Source organism: Rhinolophus sinicus, chromosome 4 (assembly GCF_057876585.1).
Source record: "Rhinolophus sinicus isolate RSI-liver-muscle chromosome 4, RSI-T2T, whole genome shotgun sequence".
Taxonomy (NCBI): Eukaryota; Metazoa; Chordata; class Mammalia; order Chiroptera; family Rhinolophidae; genus Rhinolophus; species Rhinolophus sinicus.
This window is the reverse complement of record NC_142504.1, coordinates 68,278,277-68,300,740: the sequence shown is the minus strand read 5'-3', so window position 1 is coordinate 68,300,740 and position 22,464 is coordinate 68,278,277. Positions and strand designations below refer to the sequence as shown.

Below are 22,464 nucleotides of genomic sequence, written 5' to 3'. Positions count from 1 at the left end.
TATGGTGTACACCTGAAATTAATATAATATTGTATGTTAGCTATATTTTAATAAAAATCTTTCTTAAAAAACCTATACACCTCAGATAAAAACCTCTGAGTCAGAAGGGCTAAGAACAATGGACTGAGAGGTAAAGTGAAGACAATTATTAGAAGGCTTTTAATAAGGGGTGTTATTTAATGAAAGGCAAAGAGGTAGGAAGAGAAAAAAGATGTTTCTAAGCTACATTGTGATGAAAACAGTGCTTTGAGAAGATTAATTAGTGTGGAATTATCCTGGACAAAAAAACGTGAAACAAAGGTAACGAGGAGTAAGCACAAAAACATCTGGGATAGAAATGAATAATTCAGATAACAGTGGCAGTGTAGTTTTTATTTTATTCAGTAATCTAGGTTGCATATGACTAAAATATGTTTTCTAATATTAAATATAGTGTCCCAAACTGGTGATTTTTAACTATGTTTTCTTCTCATTTAATAAAAAGTGATGAAGACATTTTCTTTCTACATTAGTAGTTTGGGTTGATATAATACTTTTCTTTCTGAAATACAGTATTTTTATTTTTTACTCAGTAAATAGTAAGTGCCTATTATTATGTACTAGGCTTTATTCTATAACCAATTTAATATATTTTCTATCCTCTGACCATTTTATTTTTAGTATTACTCATCTCGTTTCATAAATAGAAGAAATGAGACCCATGAGGAGAAGCAGGGGTTGGAAACAGAGTTAACATGTAGCTGAGAGCCTGCAGTGTGTGTGGGGGGGCTCTGTGTGCTCCTCCGTGTCAAGTACTGTATGATCATATGTGATTCTCACCTTGAGAAGATATTCAGGGCTCCTGCTCCTTTCTATGTCAGTGATTTTTCCTGCTGCCTCTTACAGGATTTATGAAGCACACCCCTCAAAGTCACATGGCTAACCTTTAATAAAATGAATCTAGGATCCAACACCTTCCTCCTAAGTTATGATACTTCTTAAAAAAAAAAAAAAGAAAATTTTATATGACACAGCCATATCTGAAAATACCTCTTAATTGAAATTGCCTTAAATGTGCTCAAATATGACACTGAGCATCCAGAGTCTCCCTGTTCCCACACTGGCATCTGGGCACCCGTTTGGAGACCCACTGGTCCAGGGTGCCACAAGGGTGCAGCTCACAGCTACCGCTTCACTGGCAGAGACAAAAAGAGACCCTCCATGGCAAGATCAAGGCTAAGCTCAGAACTCCAAACCGGCTGCCAACTGGCCACCACATTAGCACAATTCAGACAATAGAAATGATGAAGTGGGTGTCAAGGCACCTATACTCAAGAAGAGTAAAATGCGTGGCTTTTAACAATGTAGAATTAAAGTTATATTTTTTATGCTCAGTGACTCTGGATGCTCAGTGTCGTATTTTAGAACACCAAGTCTCACTGGCATAGACCACAGGTATTGATACAGAAAACCAGATACCAGATAGTTATTTACAATGAGAAATGTTGCTGTCCATCAGACAAGACTGCCCTCAGCCTGGCAAGGATGTTCTGTGTCACAGACCAGCTAAAGAGAAAGATGCCTCAGCAGAAAGTTGCTTCATAACCTGACACTTAGAAGAAAGGCCACAGAGTTCATTCATTGATTAAGCAAGTACCCCCCAACTGCCTGGTAGAGAGCTGGCTAGAAGCAAATGCTCGATGAGAATACAAGAGTGAGTGAGTGAGTGAGTGAGTGAGTGAGTGAGTGAGTGAGTGAAAGAATGGATTGGGAGTTACTGTATGCCCAGCTCGAGCGAGGCAGTGGTATGACCCAAATAGGCAAAAAAGGATATCTCACATTGACCCGACAAAGCATCTACTTACCTGGGTGAATTTGAGAATCGTTATCTCGAGCACCTGTGATTATTTCTTTTCTAAGTTAAGGGCCGGTCATCTGTTCTTACTAACACTTCTTCTTTAGACATGTCAGTAAATCAAGGGACTGTTTTTGGAGATAGTCCATCTTGTTAAACTAACTTTGCTTATCTCTGAGCTGACCTGTTTGTGCATATCCCCCCTTCCATAGACACCTTATATAATGTTTTATTTATTCATAATTATCATTTGCTGATAATTTGAAAAAGAGAAACCTGAAAAAAAATTCCTCCAGAGACTTTGAGCAAACTTTTATGTGAAAATAATAAAAATGTGGAGAGTGAAGATTTATAGTGGAAATACCTCCAGAACCTCAACTACCGCACAAGAGTTGATACTTGGCTTTAATGACTTTCTTCTGTTTGCTGTTCATCTGTTTTTCTTCTACATTTCTTCCATGTGTTTTGTGTGGTATGAACATTTTTAGTACGGATTTTCAGAGAGATAATTATGCTTTATATTTTCGTAGCTCAAAATTCCCTGTCAGGCCTCTGAAGCAACAAGTAACAGGACGCTTAGCTATCCTCAGCAAGTCATTCCTGTAACCGAGACTTGTCAGAGCATCTATGCAAGTTCCCCGCCCTCTGCAAAGAGGCTTCTGTCTCCTGCGTTCTGGCCTCCAGATAGAGATGAACACTTGAACTTATTTCTCAGTAGAAGTGAAAGAAAACATGTTTTTAAATCAAAAGCTAAGCCTTCAGTAAATAACATTTGTTTTTATTCCTCCAAGCACCCAGTGCAGTTTGCACCTCAAGTACAAATTCTGTTAGCTGACATTGCTCTTCCCAACTAAGTTGTCCCCATCTTGTCAGTGGCAGGTTATGTTTGGATTAACTCACTAGATCCTATCTGAGATTGATTTAAAAGTGTTGCCCCATAAAGTGAAGTATTCTCTAGTTTCCTAATGTAAATAGGGAGGCTGGGAGGAAGTGTGATTTACACGCAGGCAAACCGACTCTCATGAAGTCTAACTATTCACTCCAAGTAATAGTGCCAAGTCTCCATGCAGGGCCTGCGCACCTGTTACGCTCCATGTCTAGTTTTCCAAGGGAAAATGAACAAATTGCAATTAACAGCTAATCCACAAACTTCCTTTGAAACAATAATTTCTCTTCACCAGATTAATTTTAAAAGATACTGACCAATTTGCTGAAAAGTCAGGTTATAGACATCCCTCATTCCTGTGCTCTTAATAAACTGGCTCATTAGTAGTGAGAATGTTTAAAGACAGGTTGCAAATTAAAAGATAAAACCAAAAATCAATCACATTAGATAACAACCACCCATGTTGTTATAGGTGCCATGATGGGAACATAGCCATCAAGTAATGGATCCTAAATTAATACAGAGTAATTTAAAGACAAATGATGTCCTGCTGTTAATCAGGCACCCAGTTTTAGACTGTCTTAAAACAAGTGCTTTGTAAATCTTTAAGAGTCATTGAGAGGTCTTCCTCATTTAAAGTAGAAAATTATAAGATCTTTTTGAGAGGATAGAAACTTTAAAAACCTTTAAGTCCAATTCCCGTTTTGTAATTGAAACATCTGAAACTTAAAGCACAAATTTAAGTGACCTCCACCCATGTAAGTTCAAATGAGTCATATATGCAAAAGTATTTGTAAAATGTGTGGACTAACTTTCATATTTATTATTAACAGAGTGTATGCAATATTCGACTTAGGTAAAATGGTGTGTTTCTGGTTTCCTAAGAGGCCTAGTATTCATTAGTGAGGAAAAACATGAGGTCACATCTGTCTTCCAGTTTCAGCCCTTTGAAAGGATAGAGCTAAGGACCCAAGCAGTTTCCCGGATGCTGGCTTCCCCAGGCCTCCAGCATCATGGACCCTGCAAAGCAAACCATTCCTGTCAGGCCTCATTCATCCAAAACTGAGCAGACATTTCTGTGCACCTGCCAAGCACACAGTGCGGCGTCAGCAATACAGTGGTGACCTTAAGACTTACACAGAGGTGGTGTCTATATAAACAACCATCATTACTAATTTGTTGACGCAACACCAGATTTGGGAACTGCGTTAGGCTATTTATCTCCCCCATCTCTACCCCATTTAGCAGGTAAAATGTGAGACCTGATGAAGACTTAGAACCACTCTTCCTGACTCTCCTGACCAGGTTCCTTTATCACACACAGATACAGTTTTGGACAAGTTTGTCAAGGTAGCAAACAATTTAGAAAGCTCTGGCCATTGCAACTTACTTCTGTTTCTTGCCTTCTCACTCAAAAGGATGCTTCTGGAAGTTTCCTGATGCAATGCCCCATACTGCCATTGAAAATTTGAGATTGCCTGCACTGAACAATGTCTAGGGAGTCAACTTATCTCTATTTTATTCATTTATTAGATTTATTCTCTTTTTTCTTAAATAAAAGTGATCCCTCTTGTATACTGAGAAAAGCTTAATTAAAGAAGATAGAAACTAATGAAAGCTTTTATTTTGCTGGCAGTGGCCCCTGAAGCATGTGAATATAGGCTTTTCTTTTCACTTTCCTTCTCCTTGACAGAAGGCAGGCAGATCCTTTGGGTCACCATTCGCAAGGATGCCATTCTTTTTTTTCTCCTTGATTGCCTTCTCTCTGTTCCCTTCTTTACAGCATGAACAAGTACTCAGGATGAGTTTATGAGGGTTCTCTTTGGAGACAGGGCTGATGAATGCTCTGTGACTCAGCCTGCAGGAAGCTCTTGTGGTGTGAACATCTGTCGTGTTCCTCCCTTCCGAAGCTTCAGTCACTTTCTCATGCACCTCTTCCCAGCTCTTCATGCAATATTGCTATACAACCTGTCCCAGGGATCAAGGACTGAAAGTCCCTCCGGTAGTGGTGTCTCTGTCTTCACATCGTAGAGCACATTGTTGCCACACACTGCCTACCAACCCTTTAATTCTTTGCTATAGAAGACTTTCTCTTTGGAGGCCTAATCTTTACCCATCACTCAAATTTGATTCGCTTGCCTTTATTATTCTGCTTTCCATGTCAAGAATAATAGCAGCCTTGGTATTTCCGTTCACAGTGGTACCACTGAAATCTGGAAATGCTTATTAACTGCTAAGGAGGCATGATTCTAGAGGAGGGCTGAATATAGTCCAAAAAGAACAAAATCTAAGCAATCGTTCTTTTAGGTAGATGGTGTTTTCAGAAATGCTTTGGAACGTTACAGTTTCGAGTCCTGCTAGGAATTGCCCTATTATTGGTTTTATTTATAAACATTCCTTTGCTTATGCAGCATGATCACAATAAAATCTTTGAAACATGGCCCTAAAATTCATTCCATATGCAAACATGTTTTATGTCAGTAACTAGGACAAGACCTCTTCCCTTCAAGAGGCTATGGAGCAGAGTGGTTAATTAGACTGTAGACTCTATAGAGTTAGACTGGCTAGGCTCAGACACCAGCTCTGCAAGTACCCTCTCAATAAATATCAGCTACAATTCTTATTACCATTATGATTATGTGGATTCCAAAAGATACATCTCTCTATGGCACACAGGCAGTACAGGCTTTAACCCAAGTGTAGTGTATACTCGCAATTTGCATAGAAGCTAATACATTCTACACGTGTTCATGCTTCTTCCCAGAAGGATGTTTCAAAGGGAAACACGTATGTTTTCACCAACATCCTTCATCCTTCTCCACAGTACAAAGATGATCATCACTGTTGTAAACTTTTAAACAAAAAATAAGCATGGCTTAGAAAGGCAATAAGCTATATCCTTAACTGGGAGAAGCATATTTCCCTTCCAATTTTGCAGTCTTGTAGAACCGGGCAGCTCTGCTAGCAGCAAAGGACATTCTTTTGGCTTGTGTCTGAAGGCTTCCCTCATGCACACTTAAAGTTGGATTACATGTAAGTGAAAACAGCTTAATTCCAAAGGCCAGACAGGTTCCTTCCCAACAGGCTTAGTCCAAACCAGTTTGTAAGGTAAGAATTGCACAACGGTGTTTTAGAGAGTAGCTTTGGAAGGCAAAGAAACCACTGGAGAACAAAATGGGGCTGAGGTACTGTTTTCTGGAAAAGAGAATATCATAGCGGAGGAGCAGAGGGGAAGTAAAGGGAACGATGTGTGCTCTTGGCCTGCTTCTGCGACCTCTCTGTTGGGTGGGACTGATTAGGCACTGTCTTCTCCTTGGCTAGAGGGTAACCAGATGCCTGAAAGAGGCCAGTGGTGACCTGCACATGGGAGGTAGCAGACAGAGTTGGGCTGAACTGAAAGGAATTCCTCCGGGTCACTTCTGAGATTACTTATACACAGTGTAGTCCCAGGAAATGCAGGTGTCGCCCAAGCACTGCATATCAGCTTAGGGAAAGGAGCACAGAGTAAACACTTGATGGGTATACAATGATTTTAAACAACTGTTTTTGTTTGTTTGTTTGTTTTTTAAAGATTTTATTGGGGAAGGAGGATAGGACTTTATTGGGGAACAGTGTGCACTTCCAGGACTTTTTTTTCCCAAGTCAAGTTGTTGTCCTTTCAATCTTAGTTGTGGAGGGCGCAGCTCAGCTCCAGGTCCAGTTGCCGTTGCTGTTGCTAGTTGCAGGGGGTGCAGCCCACCATCCCTTGTGGGAGTCGAACCAGCAACCATGTGGTTGAGAGGACACGCTCCAACCAACTGAGCCATCCGGGAGCTCAGCGGCAGCTCAGCTCAAGGTGCCGTGTCCAATCTTAGTTGCAGGGGCTGCTGCCCACCATCCCTTGTGGGACTTGAGGAATTGAACTGGCAACCTTGTGGTTGAGAGCCCACTTGGCCCATGTGGGAATCGAACCGGCAGCCTTCGGTGTTAGGAGCATGGAGCTCTAATCGCCCGAGCCACCGGGCCGGCCCTGTTGTTCTTTTTTAAAGTGGTAGACAGTATCATGCTTATGTTCTTTAAAAAATAGATACCCAGTAAAATATTTATGCGCAAGCAATAAACTATATACACTACACTAGTGAGTAGTCGTGCCCACGGCTTTAAGTACTTGCAGGTGACTCCCATCCTGGTCCACACCCAAAGCCTCACTACTCACACAGGGGAAAGTGAAAACGATATTAAGATTTTTCATCAATAATTTATTAACAAATTTCCTAGCAACACAATCAGACCAATCTTATTCTGCTTCTATTTTACAAATAGAAAGATTTTTTCCTAAGTTTTCTTAACATTTAGAACATTTATATCACTTGGAAGAATCTTTTGGTTTTGAGTTTGTGTGCCAATGTTTTTATAGATAAAAATATGTTGTGGTTTTATTTTTAACAAAACCCATGATTATGATTTAAGTCATCAAATGGCATATGTGGTATGAGAGCAACCAGTTACTTTTAAAAGACATTTTTTTAATCTTTATTTGGGATTAACACATAAATGTATCTAAATGCTTAGGAGTGTGTACATGTTTGTGTATCAGAAGTAATTTATTTGAAAGCTCCCAAGGGTGGTCCTGCAGATTTTTATTTTGAAATGCTTTGCTTGAATTAATTTTAACACATATAACTTTTGTTTAATAAAAAAGAAAATTTCTAAAAATATTATGACAAATTTTATATCTCAAAGCCACTATTTTCATTTATTTCCTTGTTTAAACATCTTAAAATTCCAGGTAGGGAAAAAGAAGTGCTCAGAATAGTTGATTCATTTTGCTTTTAGTTTACTTTGTTTTTAAATGTGCTTCTTTATTTATTTTTGTTGTGACTTGAGACATAGTTAAGAGTGGTGTGGAAATGCATGAACTTGATGGTAGAAAAGATAAATTAAGAAAAACCACAGTAAAAACTATGAAGGTATATAAAAATTTACAACAGAAAAAAAAGAGACTATAATAATGACTAATCAAGGTAGGATGAACTCATATTGGGACAAAGAATCTAAAAACTATGAATATGAAAAATGGGAAGATTAGAATTTTGAAATACTAAGTTCCTTGTATTTCTTAGGAAGAAAATGGCTATTGATTAAATATATATTTACTAAGAGATTAAATAATACCTACTATGTTATTCTTTATTCTTTTGTTTTTAAATATTTCATCATTATTTTAAATGAATAAGTGAATAAGATGATTATTAACCAAAAAAGAGATAATGGTTGAAGGGTTGTGACTGACACTACAGACAGGTGATTTTAGAATTTATATGCAGCCTGTCATTTAGTGCTTGGTTTATACCAATTTTCTTATAATTAAAACTGACAAGACCTGTTGGAGTCCAGTCCATATTTCATATGTTCTAGTAACACACCTAGAAACCAACATTCCATGAAACTAATTATCTAGAGAAAGCCACTAATATTTGCACAGTTAATATTGACATACTTTCTTATTTCAGTCTGAAAGGGGAATTTTAGGGAATGGTATGAGTGAAATGTAAACATCAACATGTGGATTCTGTGTTTGAGAGGAAATGTTATTCATAGATAGCGCAGAAAGTGGAGCCTAGTTTTAGGTTATCAGAAGAGCACACACCTGTGAGCCAATTTAGACGAAATAGGGTAATCAGCAAGTAGCTGCTCACCAGAGCAAGCCAGGTGAAGGGAAAAGACTACTCCAGTGTAAGAAAGGATTTGTCATTGTGTGGGAACCACTGAAATTTATTACCTGAGAACACCATTTAACATCATTATTTAAGTCATCGCTTTTAACACTGCTTCTAAAAAGGTGTATTTTATTATAGCTCCAATGCCTATTCTCTCTTCTTTTACTGTCACTAAATTAAAATTCCAGTGGACTGGTGAACATTTCCCACCCTGTAATTCTGAGTATGGAGGGTACTTCACATGAGAGCTATCCTTAGAAAATGCTGTTTTAACTTTAGGTTAAATAAAGCGTTCCAACGTTTTCCCCATCATAGAATAATTCTCAGTGTTTGCTTCTAATTCCTGAGTTGATTTTTTATTGTTCCTTTGAAATGATAAATTGGGTGGGGGGAGGAATTTTTAGCTATTCAGAACAATGAGCAAATCACATCTCATGCACCCAGCCATTTCAGCTTTGGTTTTCTTTTTCTGCAGCCGAAACCAAAAATTATTCATAAAAAATCCATGAGTTTAACATCAGTAGCCTCAGGGGAGAGCAAATGCACCTATCAAAAAAGTATTGTTAAGGATTATTAATGCAGAAGCCAGCTGTTTTCTGTGTCACCGTTATCGCTTTTATGACACATGAGGCAGATTCAGTCTGTAAAGTATGGTGACATATTTTACCTTCTACATTTCACTCCCACAAAAATGAAAAGCTACTAAATGTAAAATTATAGACGTAAATGTTATGGAAGCATCATATTGAAAAAACACATAAAGTTTTGTAATAAAAACTTACTCAAAAACTACTGAAGAGACATCTAATGCTCTGAATGCTGAATACCTGGCTTCATAATACTTATTCAAGATTATCACCAGCAGCAATTATAATAATGATAGATCAAAAATTTAGGGCCATTTTTATTTATGAGCAGGAGCTTTAAAATAAATGCATAAATCCATCTTTTTCCACATTCATATTCCACCTTCAGTGATCTTCAGTTCCGATGGAATAAACTGGATGCCAAAGAACTTGACCAAGCCCAAGCCAGGCCAGTGCCTAAAGCAAGGACTCCTAGGCTCGCTGCAGCTACTTAGCCCATATGGTCACCGTCCCTTCCGTCTCTGTACTTGCACCAATCAGCGTGTATGCCACACCACACACAGTTACTCTTCCCGCTCCCAGGACCAGTTGCTTTGCTTCAGGTGGTTAGAGGACTGATGTGCACAAACAAGGCCCCTAGTCTGTTCGGGTCACTCTGAAATTTAGGAAGTATAGTGGGTTGACCTGGGCTGGAATCTCAGCTTCAAAGTCCCTTAGTCTCCTAAGCCTTCGTCATCCTAGGATGGAAACGTACACAGCTGTGGTGGTGAATAAATGACACCATGCGCATAAAGTCTACCTGGCCCGACGGCTTATTGACGTTACGCCTTATTTGTCCACCATCCTTGTCATCCCCCTTACTTTCCAGCTGAGAGCTCTCAGCTCCTTTGCTGACAAAGCAACAGTCTTCCACAAGGGGCAGCAAGTCCTGCTGGGTTTCATTCAAAACTGCCTTCCAAAGGCAGCCTCGATCTTCCCCAGTCAGACTCAAATGAAAGCCCATCCATGACCCACCAGTTCCTGAGCCGGCCTGGCCCTGGCCTACCAGGGAAGCCTTGGGTGCGCCAGCTGTGTGATGCCAGCTGGGGGGCCTATCACCCTGCCCAGCACAGCTCTGACCTTCCTCCCGGTGCCAATCAGACAGAATCAGGCCCTGGAGCCACACGGCCGCTGTGCTTGGGATTCCAGACATCACTGCCTAGACATTTCCATTGCTGTTCTCCACTGGCCATTTGGATGCCCAGGGACCTATCCTCAGAATAGGTTATTTTAACATTTGTTAATATATCTGGAGAAAAATATTTAAATGTTTTCCCTCTCATTAATCAATACAGAACATGATCTCTTTATTTACTGTTTTTTACTATTCACTTTTAACATACTCCTGTTTCTTTTGTTCAGTAGAGTAGATTCTTCCCCTCTGGACACTGACATCTGTCAGCAACCAGCAGGAGAGCTCTGCGGCTCCCTCTGACTTGAACTTTGGCTAGCTGGCCTCACTTTCCAACCACTGGGCCCACCCAGTTCCCTCTAACTTCCTTCCTCCCTCCTCTCGCTCCCTTCCTGCTGTGGACTCACCTCTAAAACCTGAGCCCACACCTGTGAAAACCTCTGCAGTTCATGCATCTCCCGCAGGGTCTGCTCAGACTACGAAACACTTCTTCATCTGACTTGCCCAAACTTTCAGTCCAAAAAATTTCTTCCTAGTTGTGTTTTTAATATCTGTCTTCTTCTACTCATAAAATCTGAACCCACGGTTTTTATAAACATTTCACTTCTTTTTTTTTTTTTTTTTTTCACAAGATGGCTCCATGTGTGTCCCCTTTCCCTCTTAGGTGGCATTGAGTCGCACCTACTGGATGTTCCATCTGGAGAACCTGCCATCCCCACCTTCTACCCCATTCCTACCTGTCAGTCATATCCACTCTTTAAGGCCCATTGCACAGGACCATCCTCAATAATGCTTTTCCTGCTGCCTCTTCACCAGTGAAATACAATTTCTTCCTGATATTAGCTAACATAGACATACATCACTTACTGACAGTGGCCCTCAAACAGTTTTGCTTGTGTATCCCCAAAAGAAGTTTGAAAAAATTATGTACCACTTCTGAACATTTTAGGTTGCTACCTAAAATTTTTGTCATATGTTTGCATATGTTTATTTGTTAATAGGAGATATATAATATTAAATTAAATATTTTCTAAGATAAAATGAATACTGATTAATTAGGATAAATATTTTATGATATGCTATAAATGTATTTTAACTACCTTACAGATGAAAGCATACCAAACCTGAAGGAAAACAAATGAAACTTGCATGCATAGGTTTCATCCAAAAAATTTGGCGATCTTGCTGGTTCCATGTAAGAATAAGCATTACCAGCCTTTCTCCCACTTTGGGTGATCTGAATTCAGAGCATCCCAACCTGAGCCAAAAAACACCCTATTTCTAACACCAGGTTTTACCCTTAACAGAAATAAGTATGTTTCAGACAGGAAAGGCAGAAAGCTTTGTTTTAGACCTGTAGGTTTTTTCATCTTAGTAGTGCCCCATCATTACATTGGAGATGGGTGAGAGTTTTTTCAAGTGTGAGAAAGACCATCATGCATGGGGGCTCCTCCGGGAGATCAGTTTGGGTAGAGTCCATGTAGAAGTTAAGTATCTGGAATTTCCTACTTTTAAGACTACTCATACCCCTTGGAAAGTCTCCATGTGTCTCCAGAGGTGTGCACATCTCAATTTGCAGTTCAAGTGTCTTAGGACACTTACCTTTTTACTGCACTTTACATGACAGTGCAGTTATATGTCCTTGCCTTAGCTCGACCTTATACAACTACAAGCTTCTTAAAAGTAGGGGCTCTATTTCTATGACTCAAGCTTTGCATCCCTTCCCATACCTCACAGAATGTCTGGCACAGCGCAGGTTAGTGCTTCCCTATGGATATAGGCTGCACCCTCAAATTCCTGCCAGGGCCATGAGCAAAGCAAGCTACATATGAGACCAGAAGGCGTAGAAACCGTGTGGCCTGGATGGGCAGATCCACGTTCCCATCCCGCTAAGGATGACATGCATTTAAAACACGCGAGCACCACAACATCAAATGTTATGAAGAAATGGGAGCCATGACCCGGGTCTTGGAAAACTTGCCTGAGGAAGTGACATTTAGTCTGCCCAGCTGAACCAGCAGGACATGTGGGCTTGAATTGAAACACGAGTGGGAGGAGGGCTTCTGGCAGAGGATCCATAAGGAGGTCTCGAGGAATTGGCCAGGAGCAGTGGCACCTGGGACAGTAACAGCCAAGACTGGAGACCCCAGTCCAGGCACAGGGTGTATTTGCCTTATTAAAGAATGTGGGTTTTACTCTAGGGGAAATGGAGACTCCTTGGGAAACTTTTAAATGAGAAAATGACATTTTTCAGAGATGAGCTCTGGCAAGTTGTGAAGCTACTCTGGTAATTCGGGGAAAGGCCATGCCGCTGGGGCTAAACCACTGGGCATGGAAACGGAGGGAGTGAAACAGGACATACTGTGTTCAGGAAATGTGGAGAGGCTGGAGTGGGCAGAGGAGGGGACTGGCTGGGCTCCTGAAGTTGGATTTTATTCTGTAGCAGTGGGACCTTGAGAGGTTTAAAGGAGGAAACTGATCTGATACAAAAACACACTTAAAGAGGTTGTTTTCAGTGGTTAACATGGCTTTTCTTCTATTTTATTCTTGCCGGGAACGTGATGACTATAGCACAGACCATCAAGTAGAACACTTCTGACACTCAAATGGAGACAGTGTGACGCACTGGGGTCAGACCTCAGAAGTCAGCTTCAAATCCACTAGCCCTGTGACCTGGGACACCTTACTTCAATGTCCTTTTAGTAAAATGGGGAAATACAATAGCACCCATTACACAGGATTGAAGTTTTAAAATTCAAAGAGTTAATACATGTAAAATACTTCAAAGGGGACCTGGGAAATAAATATTAAGTGCACAAAAGGAGTTAGGTATTATTCTACTTATGATTGAATACCAGTTCGTATTACACTATCTTCTCTTTAAAAAACTCTAATATGCTACTGTGAGCTTAAAGGACCTTGACTTCTCCGTAGCTCTAGTTAACACAGAAAACATACTGCATAGAAATTAGAATGTGAAAAGAAGGGGTACAAGTCATCTATCAAGGTTTGAAATTATAATTTTTAATATCTCACTTCCCATGAACTAGAGAACTTATCTTTCACAATAGAGTCCATCTTTGAATGTCTTTCACTTACGCTTTTCATGGCTTTTAAATTTTTTATTGTGCTCTAGTTCTTCCTGCTTGTTGTTGTTGCTCCTTGAGGGCTTGGTGGTGGTAAGAATGGCCCCTCTGCACATTTCCTTCTCAGCAGAGGTCTGTGTGTGCCAACTATTGTGAGGGAAATAATGTATTACTGATCTGATATTATTGAAATTTTGAGACCTTACCTTTCAAACACTTTAGTCCCACAAGGGGAAAACCACTGAGAAGAACCTTCTTGCCTATTGTGCAACCATCTGTAAATGCCCAGGCACAGCAATCGTGGCTCCCACTCAGCCAGGAACTGGAGAAATCAAATCCTGGGGCTGTCGATTGCCGCTGTTCAGACCTGGAGGGAGGGAGGTCTTTCAGAGTCCTTTGCCTGCTGTTTTAGATTCCTTGTCTTGAGAGTTTAGTTGTTTGCCTGTTTTCTGTGAGCAATCCCCAGTGACCTCTCTGTCGATTATTCTCCTCATGGTAAGGGTGCTGGCCATACCAGCTTTTGGGAAACGGACATATAAGGCAGAGGAATACTGGCCTTCTCACCAGAGAGACCACTGGATCTCTCAGTGGTCTTCCTTGCCAAATTTCAGCCCCGTGAGGGCATGGCTGCTAACAGTACCCACCCTGTGTACCAGGCACGCATCTGTAGATCGTAAGGTTTGCTCACACTGTCCACAGTCACTCAGACCCCACTAGGAGCTGCTAAAATCAAATGGAGTAGCCTTGGTGTCAGTTAAATCTGCCCACCTCAATCTTCAGTGTGCTGTTGGGAGACCTGTATCTCTGAGTCATAATTTATTCACATCTCAGGAAATAATCTGAAACATGTCAAAAAGAAAAAAAAGTCGGGATTGACAATTTTTGCATTAAAATCCCTTAAATTTGAGTGTCTTCCTGTTTCCATTTCTCACCCTTCAAAAAAAAAAAAGCAAGATTTGAATGAAAATTCACAAAAATATCTTGAATCATCATCCAAGAATCTCCAGTGCCCGCCCCTGAGCAGTTTTATTGTTGAACTTCCATGGTGACCAGGTCAGGGAGAGGGCCATGTGGTGTGGCAGAAGGGGGCCACTTTCACATGTTGACCACGCACAGTGCCCCACAAGTGAAGGAGAGAAGAAAGAGGGAAGAGAAAGCAAAACTGTACTAGGGGAAATGGGGACCCTCTCCTAGCATGTTTTTTTTTTTTTTTTTTTCTTTCTGGGATCAACTAAAAATAGTCTTTTTCAGATTTTAACCCCAAATTGTTTTAGTTCTTCTAGATACCTGTGCCCAATTTTAGCACTGAAAAGAACCTCATCTAATTCATTTTTCTGTCCTAATCTGTTTTTTATTCTTTAGTCCAGGTCAGTGGGTAAGAAAATCATCAAGACTGAGATATACATTATCACCCAAGTGAACCACTAGGGCTTATAAACACTCTTTATTTTACAGATAACCCAAATTTATGTAAATGTTAAAAATATCTGTGTCACCTTAACTGACACTCAGCCCGATGGTGAAGTGGTACAGCCATGTTCCTAGATGACATTTTATGACTAAAGTTTCTTCTAAATCAGAAAGAAGTGGGATTCCTGGATTCAACGAGCTTGTGTACAGGATTAGAGTAATCAGTAGATTCAAAATAAACAAATCTCTGGTGTTCCACAATTACACTTTACACCAGACCACCTGGTGGTTAGGTCTGAAGGTGGAGTCAAATGCCCTTGATGCTGTAGCTCTGTGGTTCTCCACCAGGAGAGATTTGAAAACACGCTCAGACCCAACCCCCATCCCAGCCAATTAAATCAGTCTTTTGGGTAAGAACATCACAATTTTTTAAAAGCTCCACAGTCATTGTAGGATGCAGCCAGGTTGAGAACCACTACCCTCAATAGAGAGCAGTTATTGGGACACTAGGATGGCACTCCGGTGATTTACGGAAATGGATGGAGTTAAGTTGGGAGGCAAAACCTTGGTGCGGGGAAACTCAGATCTTGCAAAAGACACCTCCCCTCAACGAATTGGAAAGGAGTAAAGGCAATGTGCTTTTAAACTACAGATAATCTCTAAACTATAGCTCAAGAAAGGGAACCATACAAATATTTAATATATATTAATATTATTTAATATTTATATATATATTAAATATAACATTTTTATAAGTAATACAAGTTACACATATGCATATAGACTTATTCATTCATTCATTTATTCATTGAGTTCATGCTCTGTGCCAGATGTGCCATAAGGAAAGTGTAGTAAACCACAACAGCCACGTTCCCCTGAAGGAAACGTGAAGTAATCACGAGGGGGTCTAAACCTAAGAAAGGGCAAGTGAGTTGCACTTTGCAACTTACCCCTCACCTACAAGGTCTCTGGGAAGATTCCTATTGGACACTGAGGGGAGAGGTAGCTTTTTTTTTCCTGCCAGTACACACCATGATTCTCGAACATCTGACACAGTCACAGTAGTCATTGTTATCAGAATTATTTCTGGAAGTTTCAGAGTGGCACAAATCTGTGTATCTAGAGAAGGAGATAGAATGTACCTGGGCCATCCTTTTGTTTCACGGGTCACATTGGGAAGACAATCTGTTTGCACAAAGATGGACTCAGGGTTTTTTTTTGTGTGTGAATAACTAACAAGCTGTTAAGTACACAATGGATGTACCTCTCTGCAAACCAGAAATGTCATGATTGATGGGATCCGATGTTTACTTGTCTCCTCTGTAACCTTAGATTTAAGTCACTGAAATCTTCAGCCTACACATCAGAGAATGGCATGCACACATCATGAGACAGGGGCCAAAATGGCAGGTGCAAGTTCCTGGCAAGTGGAGTACAAGGTCCCATTAAGGGACTAGACACAGATATATCAGGAAGTGGAGTCAGTTTTCACAGGGAGGGTAAGAATGTAGCCAGAAGCAGCCAGGAGGAATGGTAGAAGTTTGTGTTGTGGAGAGAAAGGAAGGAGGCTTTGACAGTGAGGAAGAAGAAAATTATACAAAAGAGAGGTGCCTGAAGGGGCCCCTCAGGTATGCTACCATTGCTCAGTCTCCAGGCCGCAGCCAAGGAATAACCATTAATAAATATCTTTAAATGCTCCTTGTTTTTGTTCTAATGTTTTGTTCTTTATAAAATTCCTAAGTGTGCATTAATTTCACGAATTCTCAAAATAACCCTGAGAAGTGTTATTGAAATCAATGTGTGAGTGAAGAAAGAGGAAGACACTGAAGCTCACAGTGGTTCAGTAAGTTGCCCAAAATCACACAACGAGTTAAAAGACAGAGGCAAATCTCACGTTCAAATATTCGAGCTCCAAATCCAGTAATATGTAATGTCAAGATATTACAGTAGAACTTGGTCCTGGTCCCAGCATGGACCTGAACATTTGTCTGCTTTCACATATAGAATGTGCCTCACCATGCCTTTGAAATTTTATTTTTCTCATTTCCTTGTATTTCTGCTTCTCTTATAAAGAATTATTCTGTTACATTTACACCCTCAAATATGCATGAGTATCAAATAGAGTTTTGAGGTTTTTAAAAATCTGGATTCAAAGAAATTTTAAATTTCAACTTTCTATACCTGTAGTGTCTATAGCACTGGCATTTGTAATGCATATTTTCCCACCTTTTTATCCCAGTCCATTAGAAAGTGTTTTTTAATACTCATATCTCCCAAGAGCGAGGAAGGAGATGCTGATCATGCTCAGTGACAGGAAGTACAACTACTTAAAACTCTTAACTTCTCTCTCACTTTAGGAAGTCAGAAAAAAATGGATTAATTTGACAGATGGCACAGAATAAGAAAAATATTAGAAACAAAAAAAGAGCCATTTTTCCTAGAGAGGCTCATTTCATTCTATATACCATTTCCCTGGGATAGCTGCCAATTGTTAGCAGGAAGAGTAATGTTATCCATTTTTTAAAATTTCACTCTTGAGTATTATGGAGATAAATAGCTAAATGATGGAGAAATAACTTTCTTTCATGGCAGTAGTTTAAGAGGGGAAAAAGAACTCAAATGCAGATATGTTTGATGACATGAGAAAATTGAGCCATAAATGAAAAATTCAGTATTTCTATAGGTGCTGTTTTAGAAAGAGTACCTTTCTGCATCAACACTAGAAAGGAGAGCTATGTCCATCTAGAAAAGTGAGAGAACTGCATGTGGGTATTAGTAGATTTATGTGCAAACCCAGGAATTTTCCAGTTGCAAACCTACAAAGGAAAAAAAAGTCTCTGATCTGTTTTGCTGCAGGACCAATGCAAGAGACCATCTACGACTTCTGGAGGATGGTGTGGCACGAAAACACCGCAAGCATAATAATGGTGACCAACCTTGTGGAAGTGGGGAGGGTAAGTCGGCTGTCCACCTACATGTCCATTTGTTCCTCACTTATTGGTAATATGAAGTAAGGCAAGAGCAAGCTTTTGAAGTAGTATTTTGTGTACTCCAGAAAACATTAACTACTACAGCTTCTCCTACCGTTTGCTGCATTTACTTATAAATTATCGGTAAACATAGTCTGAATTGCTGTCATCTGTTGCAATAGCAACAGACAGGAAAGGCACTCAAGATTTAAAAGCAGTTGTTATCTGGCTATATTGAGCACACAAAAATACCTCTAAGCATGAATGCTAGTTGTTGGGTGTCAAAACTCAATGGGTGCCACATTAGACATGACTACATTCCCTAACTCAGGAAAATTGACTCTAAAAGCAGTGTGCAGCATTGGATTCAATGCTTAGATGAGAATTCCAGCATTTCTTCTTGCTCAGATTTTACTTTCCTGTGCCTCCATTTCCTAACCTGCAAAATGGAGATCAGAGTCTACCCCTGGAGTCTTGGATTGCTTTATCTGTCTTAACTGTTGATAAGTGCTATTTTTATTTTACCAGGAATCTCTTAAGTAGTTACAATCTTGGTAATGGTGTGCTGGTATGCTGTGGGATTATTTCCAAAGTGATGTTTAAAATGAGAAAATACACAGGGTACAATTGTTTTGTTTTATGGTATGGTCAATTCCATGATTCTACCCAACTCAGTAACCCATTACTTCTTACAGAACTTGACATTATGAGATTTACCTTCAGCAAAGGCAGCCCAGAGGTCAGCCTAGAATTGAAGTATTGGGGCAGAAACCATAAAGGGTGTGTTTCATAAGATTCTTGGCCAGCCTTATAAAAGAAGGAAATCCTGCCACTCACTACAACATGAATGAACCTGGAGGACATTATACTAAGTGAAATAAGCCAATCATAGAAAGACAAATGCTGCATGATTCTACTTATATGAGTTATCTAAAACAGTCAAATTCACAGAAGCAGAGAACACAGTAGTGGTTTCCAAGGGATAGGAAGAGGGGGAAAGGGAGAGTTGATGTTTAATGGGTATAAAGTTTCAGTCATGCTAGATGATTTCTAGAGATTTGCTGTACAAATAGTGCTTATAGTTAACAATACTGTATTGTGCACTTAATTTGTTAAAAGGGTAAATATCATGTTAAGTGATCTTACCACAAAATAAATAAATAAACAAACAAACCCATAAAACGAAGGGACACAGGAAACTGTGAGGTGTTGAATATGAGGTGTGACAATTAAGTTCGCAAACTCATTCTAGAAAAAGTGCTACATACCTCATGCTGAATATCACTACAGTCACCTTCAAAGTGCTCCCCTTGGGAAGCTATGCACCAATGCCAATGCCTAGTCCACCCTTCAAAGCAATTTTGAAACTCTTTCTGAAATGGCCATCAGAGCTGTCGTCTTATTACCCTTGATGTCCTGAATGTCATCAAAATGTCTTCCTTTCAATATTTCCTTGAGGGAAGTCATTGGGGGCCAGATCAGGTGAGTAGGGAGGGTGTTTAAACAGTTATTTGTTTACTGGTTAAAAAGTTCCTCAGAGATAGCGCTGTGTGAGCTGATGCATAGTCATGATGCAAGAGCCATGAATTGTTGGCAAAAAGTTCAGGTCATCTAACCTTTTCACGCAACCTTTTCTGCCATTCCAAAAAGTAAACTTGGTTAACTGTTTGTCCAGTAGGTACAAATTCATAATGAAGAATCCCTCTGATATCAAAATAGGTTAGCAACATCGTTGCAACAAGTTCACAAACTTAATAGTCAGACATCGTACGTCTATTATGTTGATTGTGGTGATGGTATCAAGGTTGTGTGCATACATCAAAACTCATCAAATTGTACACATTACACATGCAGTTCTCTGTATATCAATTATACTTTAATAACACTGATTTTTTTTTAGAAAAGCATTTTCAGAAGGTATCAAAAAGCACACACCAGGAATAAGAGAGACATTAACCAGTTAGAGTTACTTAAATTCTAGCAAAAATGGCAAACTAAATAACCTGAAAACCCTCCTCCTACAAAAATCTACAAATTCTAGATAAAATATAAATATGCATTTTAATGTTTGTGTATATCACCTGTATATGTAAATATATATGTTAAAAATGTTTAGCTTAGCTCTCAAAAAACTAAAGTACTAGATAACAGAAAAAAACAAAGACGAGAAATCAGAGAGAGAATAGACACTGCAGCTGCCCCTCAGAGTCGGGCCAGAGTGATGTGTGTCAGTCTTGGCGGGGAGTAAGGAGGGTCTTCAGTCTTCATGATCTTGGATCTTGAGTCTTAAAGCCCACCAAGAACAGAAGACAACATCTTGGACCTGTGACATGCTAGAAATTTGAACTGAGACTGTCACATAAAACCTAAGCCCCCGAAGGGTAAGTACTCAGAGAAAGAGCAGATGGGGTAGGGGAGAGGGTGCAGAAAAGGACTATCAGCCAGGCACCAGAACAAGGAAATATGTAACAAGAAAGCAAACTGATCTTCACTTAGGATCTGAGTGAGAAAGCACTTCCACTTATTACTCATGGGTCAAAGTAAAACACCCTCATATAAATCAAAACATATTTAGAACTCTGAATCATAAAGTTAGTAAACTTGTAGGATGCAAATAAAGTGGTACCTAAAAGGATGTATATATGTGTGTGTGTGTGTGTGTGTGTGTGTGTGTAATATATGTATATATACATATATATATATATATATATATATATATATATTCTTAAATGTTATGAGGAAAGACGACTAAGCATCTAATTCAAGAAGATACACGAAGAATAGAAAAGACTAAATAATAAATAAAACAGAAAATTATTAAATAAAAAGCAAAGAAATAATAATAAAAATCAACATAATCAAAAAAGGTTTTGTGAAAAGACTAATGAAATAGACAAACATCTGACAAGCAGAAGTAAGAGAAAGAAAACCAAAAAGAATAAAGGATTTTATCAAAATAGATAATATGGATAACTAACAATAAATTTGAAAATGTAGATAAATTAGGTAATTTTCTCAATAAATGATTTTCCAAAGCTGACTCATTAAGAAACAGAAGTTCTGAATAGACAGTAATTATTTTTTTCTTCTAGCAATATATATACTTTTTGTTGTTGTTTTTAATTTATTGGGGTGACAATTAGTAAAATTACATAGATTTCAGGTGTACAATTCTGTGTTACATCATTTATAAATCCCATTGTGTGTTCACCACCCAGAGTCAGTTCTCCTTCCATCACCATGTATTTGATCTCCCTTACCCTCATCTCCCACCCCCACCCCTCTTAACCTCTGGTAACCACTAAACTATTGTGTGTGTCTATGAGTTTTTGTTTCTCATTTGTTTGTCTTGTTCTTTTGTTGTTTTTGGCTTACATACAACATATCACTGAAATCATATGGTTCTCTGCTTTTTCTGTCTGACTTATTTCACTTAGCATTACACTCTCAAGATCCATCCATGTTGCCACAAATGTTCGTATACCATCTTTTCTTACCGCTGAATAGTATTCCATTGTGTATATATAACACAACTTCTTTATCCATTCATCTATCGAAGGACACTTTGGTTGTTTCAATATCTTGGCCACAATAAACAAAGCTGCAATGAACATTGGAGCACACGTGTCTTTATGTATAAATGTTTTCAGATTTTTTGGGTAGATACCCAGGAGAGGGATTGCTAGGTCATATGGTAATTCTATTCATAATTTTTTGAGGAATCTCCACACTGTCTCTCATAACGGCTGCACCAGTCTGCATTCCCATCAACAGTGTATGAGGGTTCCTTTTTCTCCACAGCCTCTCCAACACTTGTTACTATTTGTCTTGTTGATGATGGCCATTCTAACTGGGGTGAAGTGATATCTCATTGTGGTTTTTATTTGCATTTCTCTGATGATTTGTGATGTTGAGCAGTTTTTCATATGTCTATTTGCCATTTGTATGTCCTCTTTGGAGAAATGTCTCTTCAGGCCATCTGCCCATTTTTCAATAGGGTTGTTTGTTTTTTTGTGGTTGAGTTTCATGAGTTCCTTGTATATTTTGGATATTAGCCCCTTATTGGAGGCACTGTTTGCAAAAATCTTCTCCCATTCCGTTGGTTGCCTCTTTATTTTGTCAATGGTCTCTTTGCTGTGCAGAAGCTTTTAAGTTTGATATAGTCCCATTCGTTTATTTTAGCTTTTATTTCCCTTGCCTTTGGAGTCAAATTCATAAAATGCTCTTTGAACCCAAGGTCCATAAGTTTAGTACCTATGTTTTCTTCTATGCAGTTTATTGTGTCAGGTTTTATACTTGAGTCTTTGATCCATTTTGAATTAATTTTGGTACATGGTGACAGATAGCAGTCCAGTTTCATTCTTTTGCACTTGGCTATCCAATTCTGCCAGCACCATTTATTGAAGAGGCTATCTTTTCTCCATTGTATGTTTTTTGCTTCTTTGTCAAAAATTATCTGTCCATATTTATGTGGTTTTATTTCTGGGTTCTCAATTCTATTCCATTGGTCTATGTGTCTGTTTTTCTGCCAATACCATGCTGTTTTGATTACTGTAGTCTTGTAGTACAAGCTAAAGTCATGGAGTGTGATACTTCCAGTATTGTTCTTTTTTCTTAAGATTGCTTTGGCTATTCGGGGTCTTTTGTGGTTCCAAACAAATCTGATGATTTTTTGTTCTATTTCTTTAAAAACGCCATTGGGATTTTGATGGGGATTGCATTACATCTGTATATTGTTTTGGGTAATATGGCCATTTTAACTATGTTGATTCTTCCAATCCATGAGCACGGAATGTCTTTCCATTTCTTTCTATCTTCTTCA

General features: G+C 39.1%; 1 protein-coding gene across 17 annotated transcripts in view; it reads left to right on the top strand.

Moving 5' to 3' along the window:
- The window catches only part of PTPRM (protein tyrosine phosphatase receptor type M), an 808,815-nt gene that overhangs the window by 728,181 nt on the left and 58,170 nt on the right, over nucleotides 1-22,464 (top strand). For all 17 annotated transcript variants that reach the window (XM_019755757.3, XM_019755755.3, XM_074340349.2 and 14 more), the window contains one exon: nucleotides 17,530-17,627. In XM_019755757.3, the coding sequence (XP_019611316.1) occupies nucleotides 17,530-17,627 (98 nt within the window). The remainder of the gene's footprint in view (nucleotides 1-17,529; nucleotides 17,628-22,464) is intronic.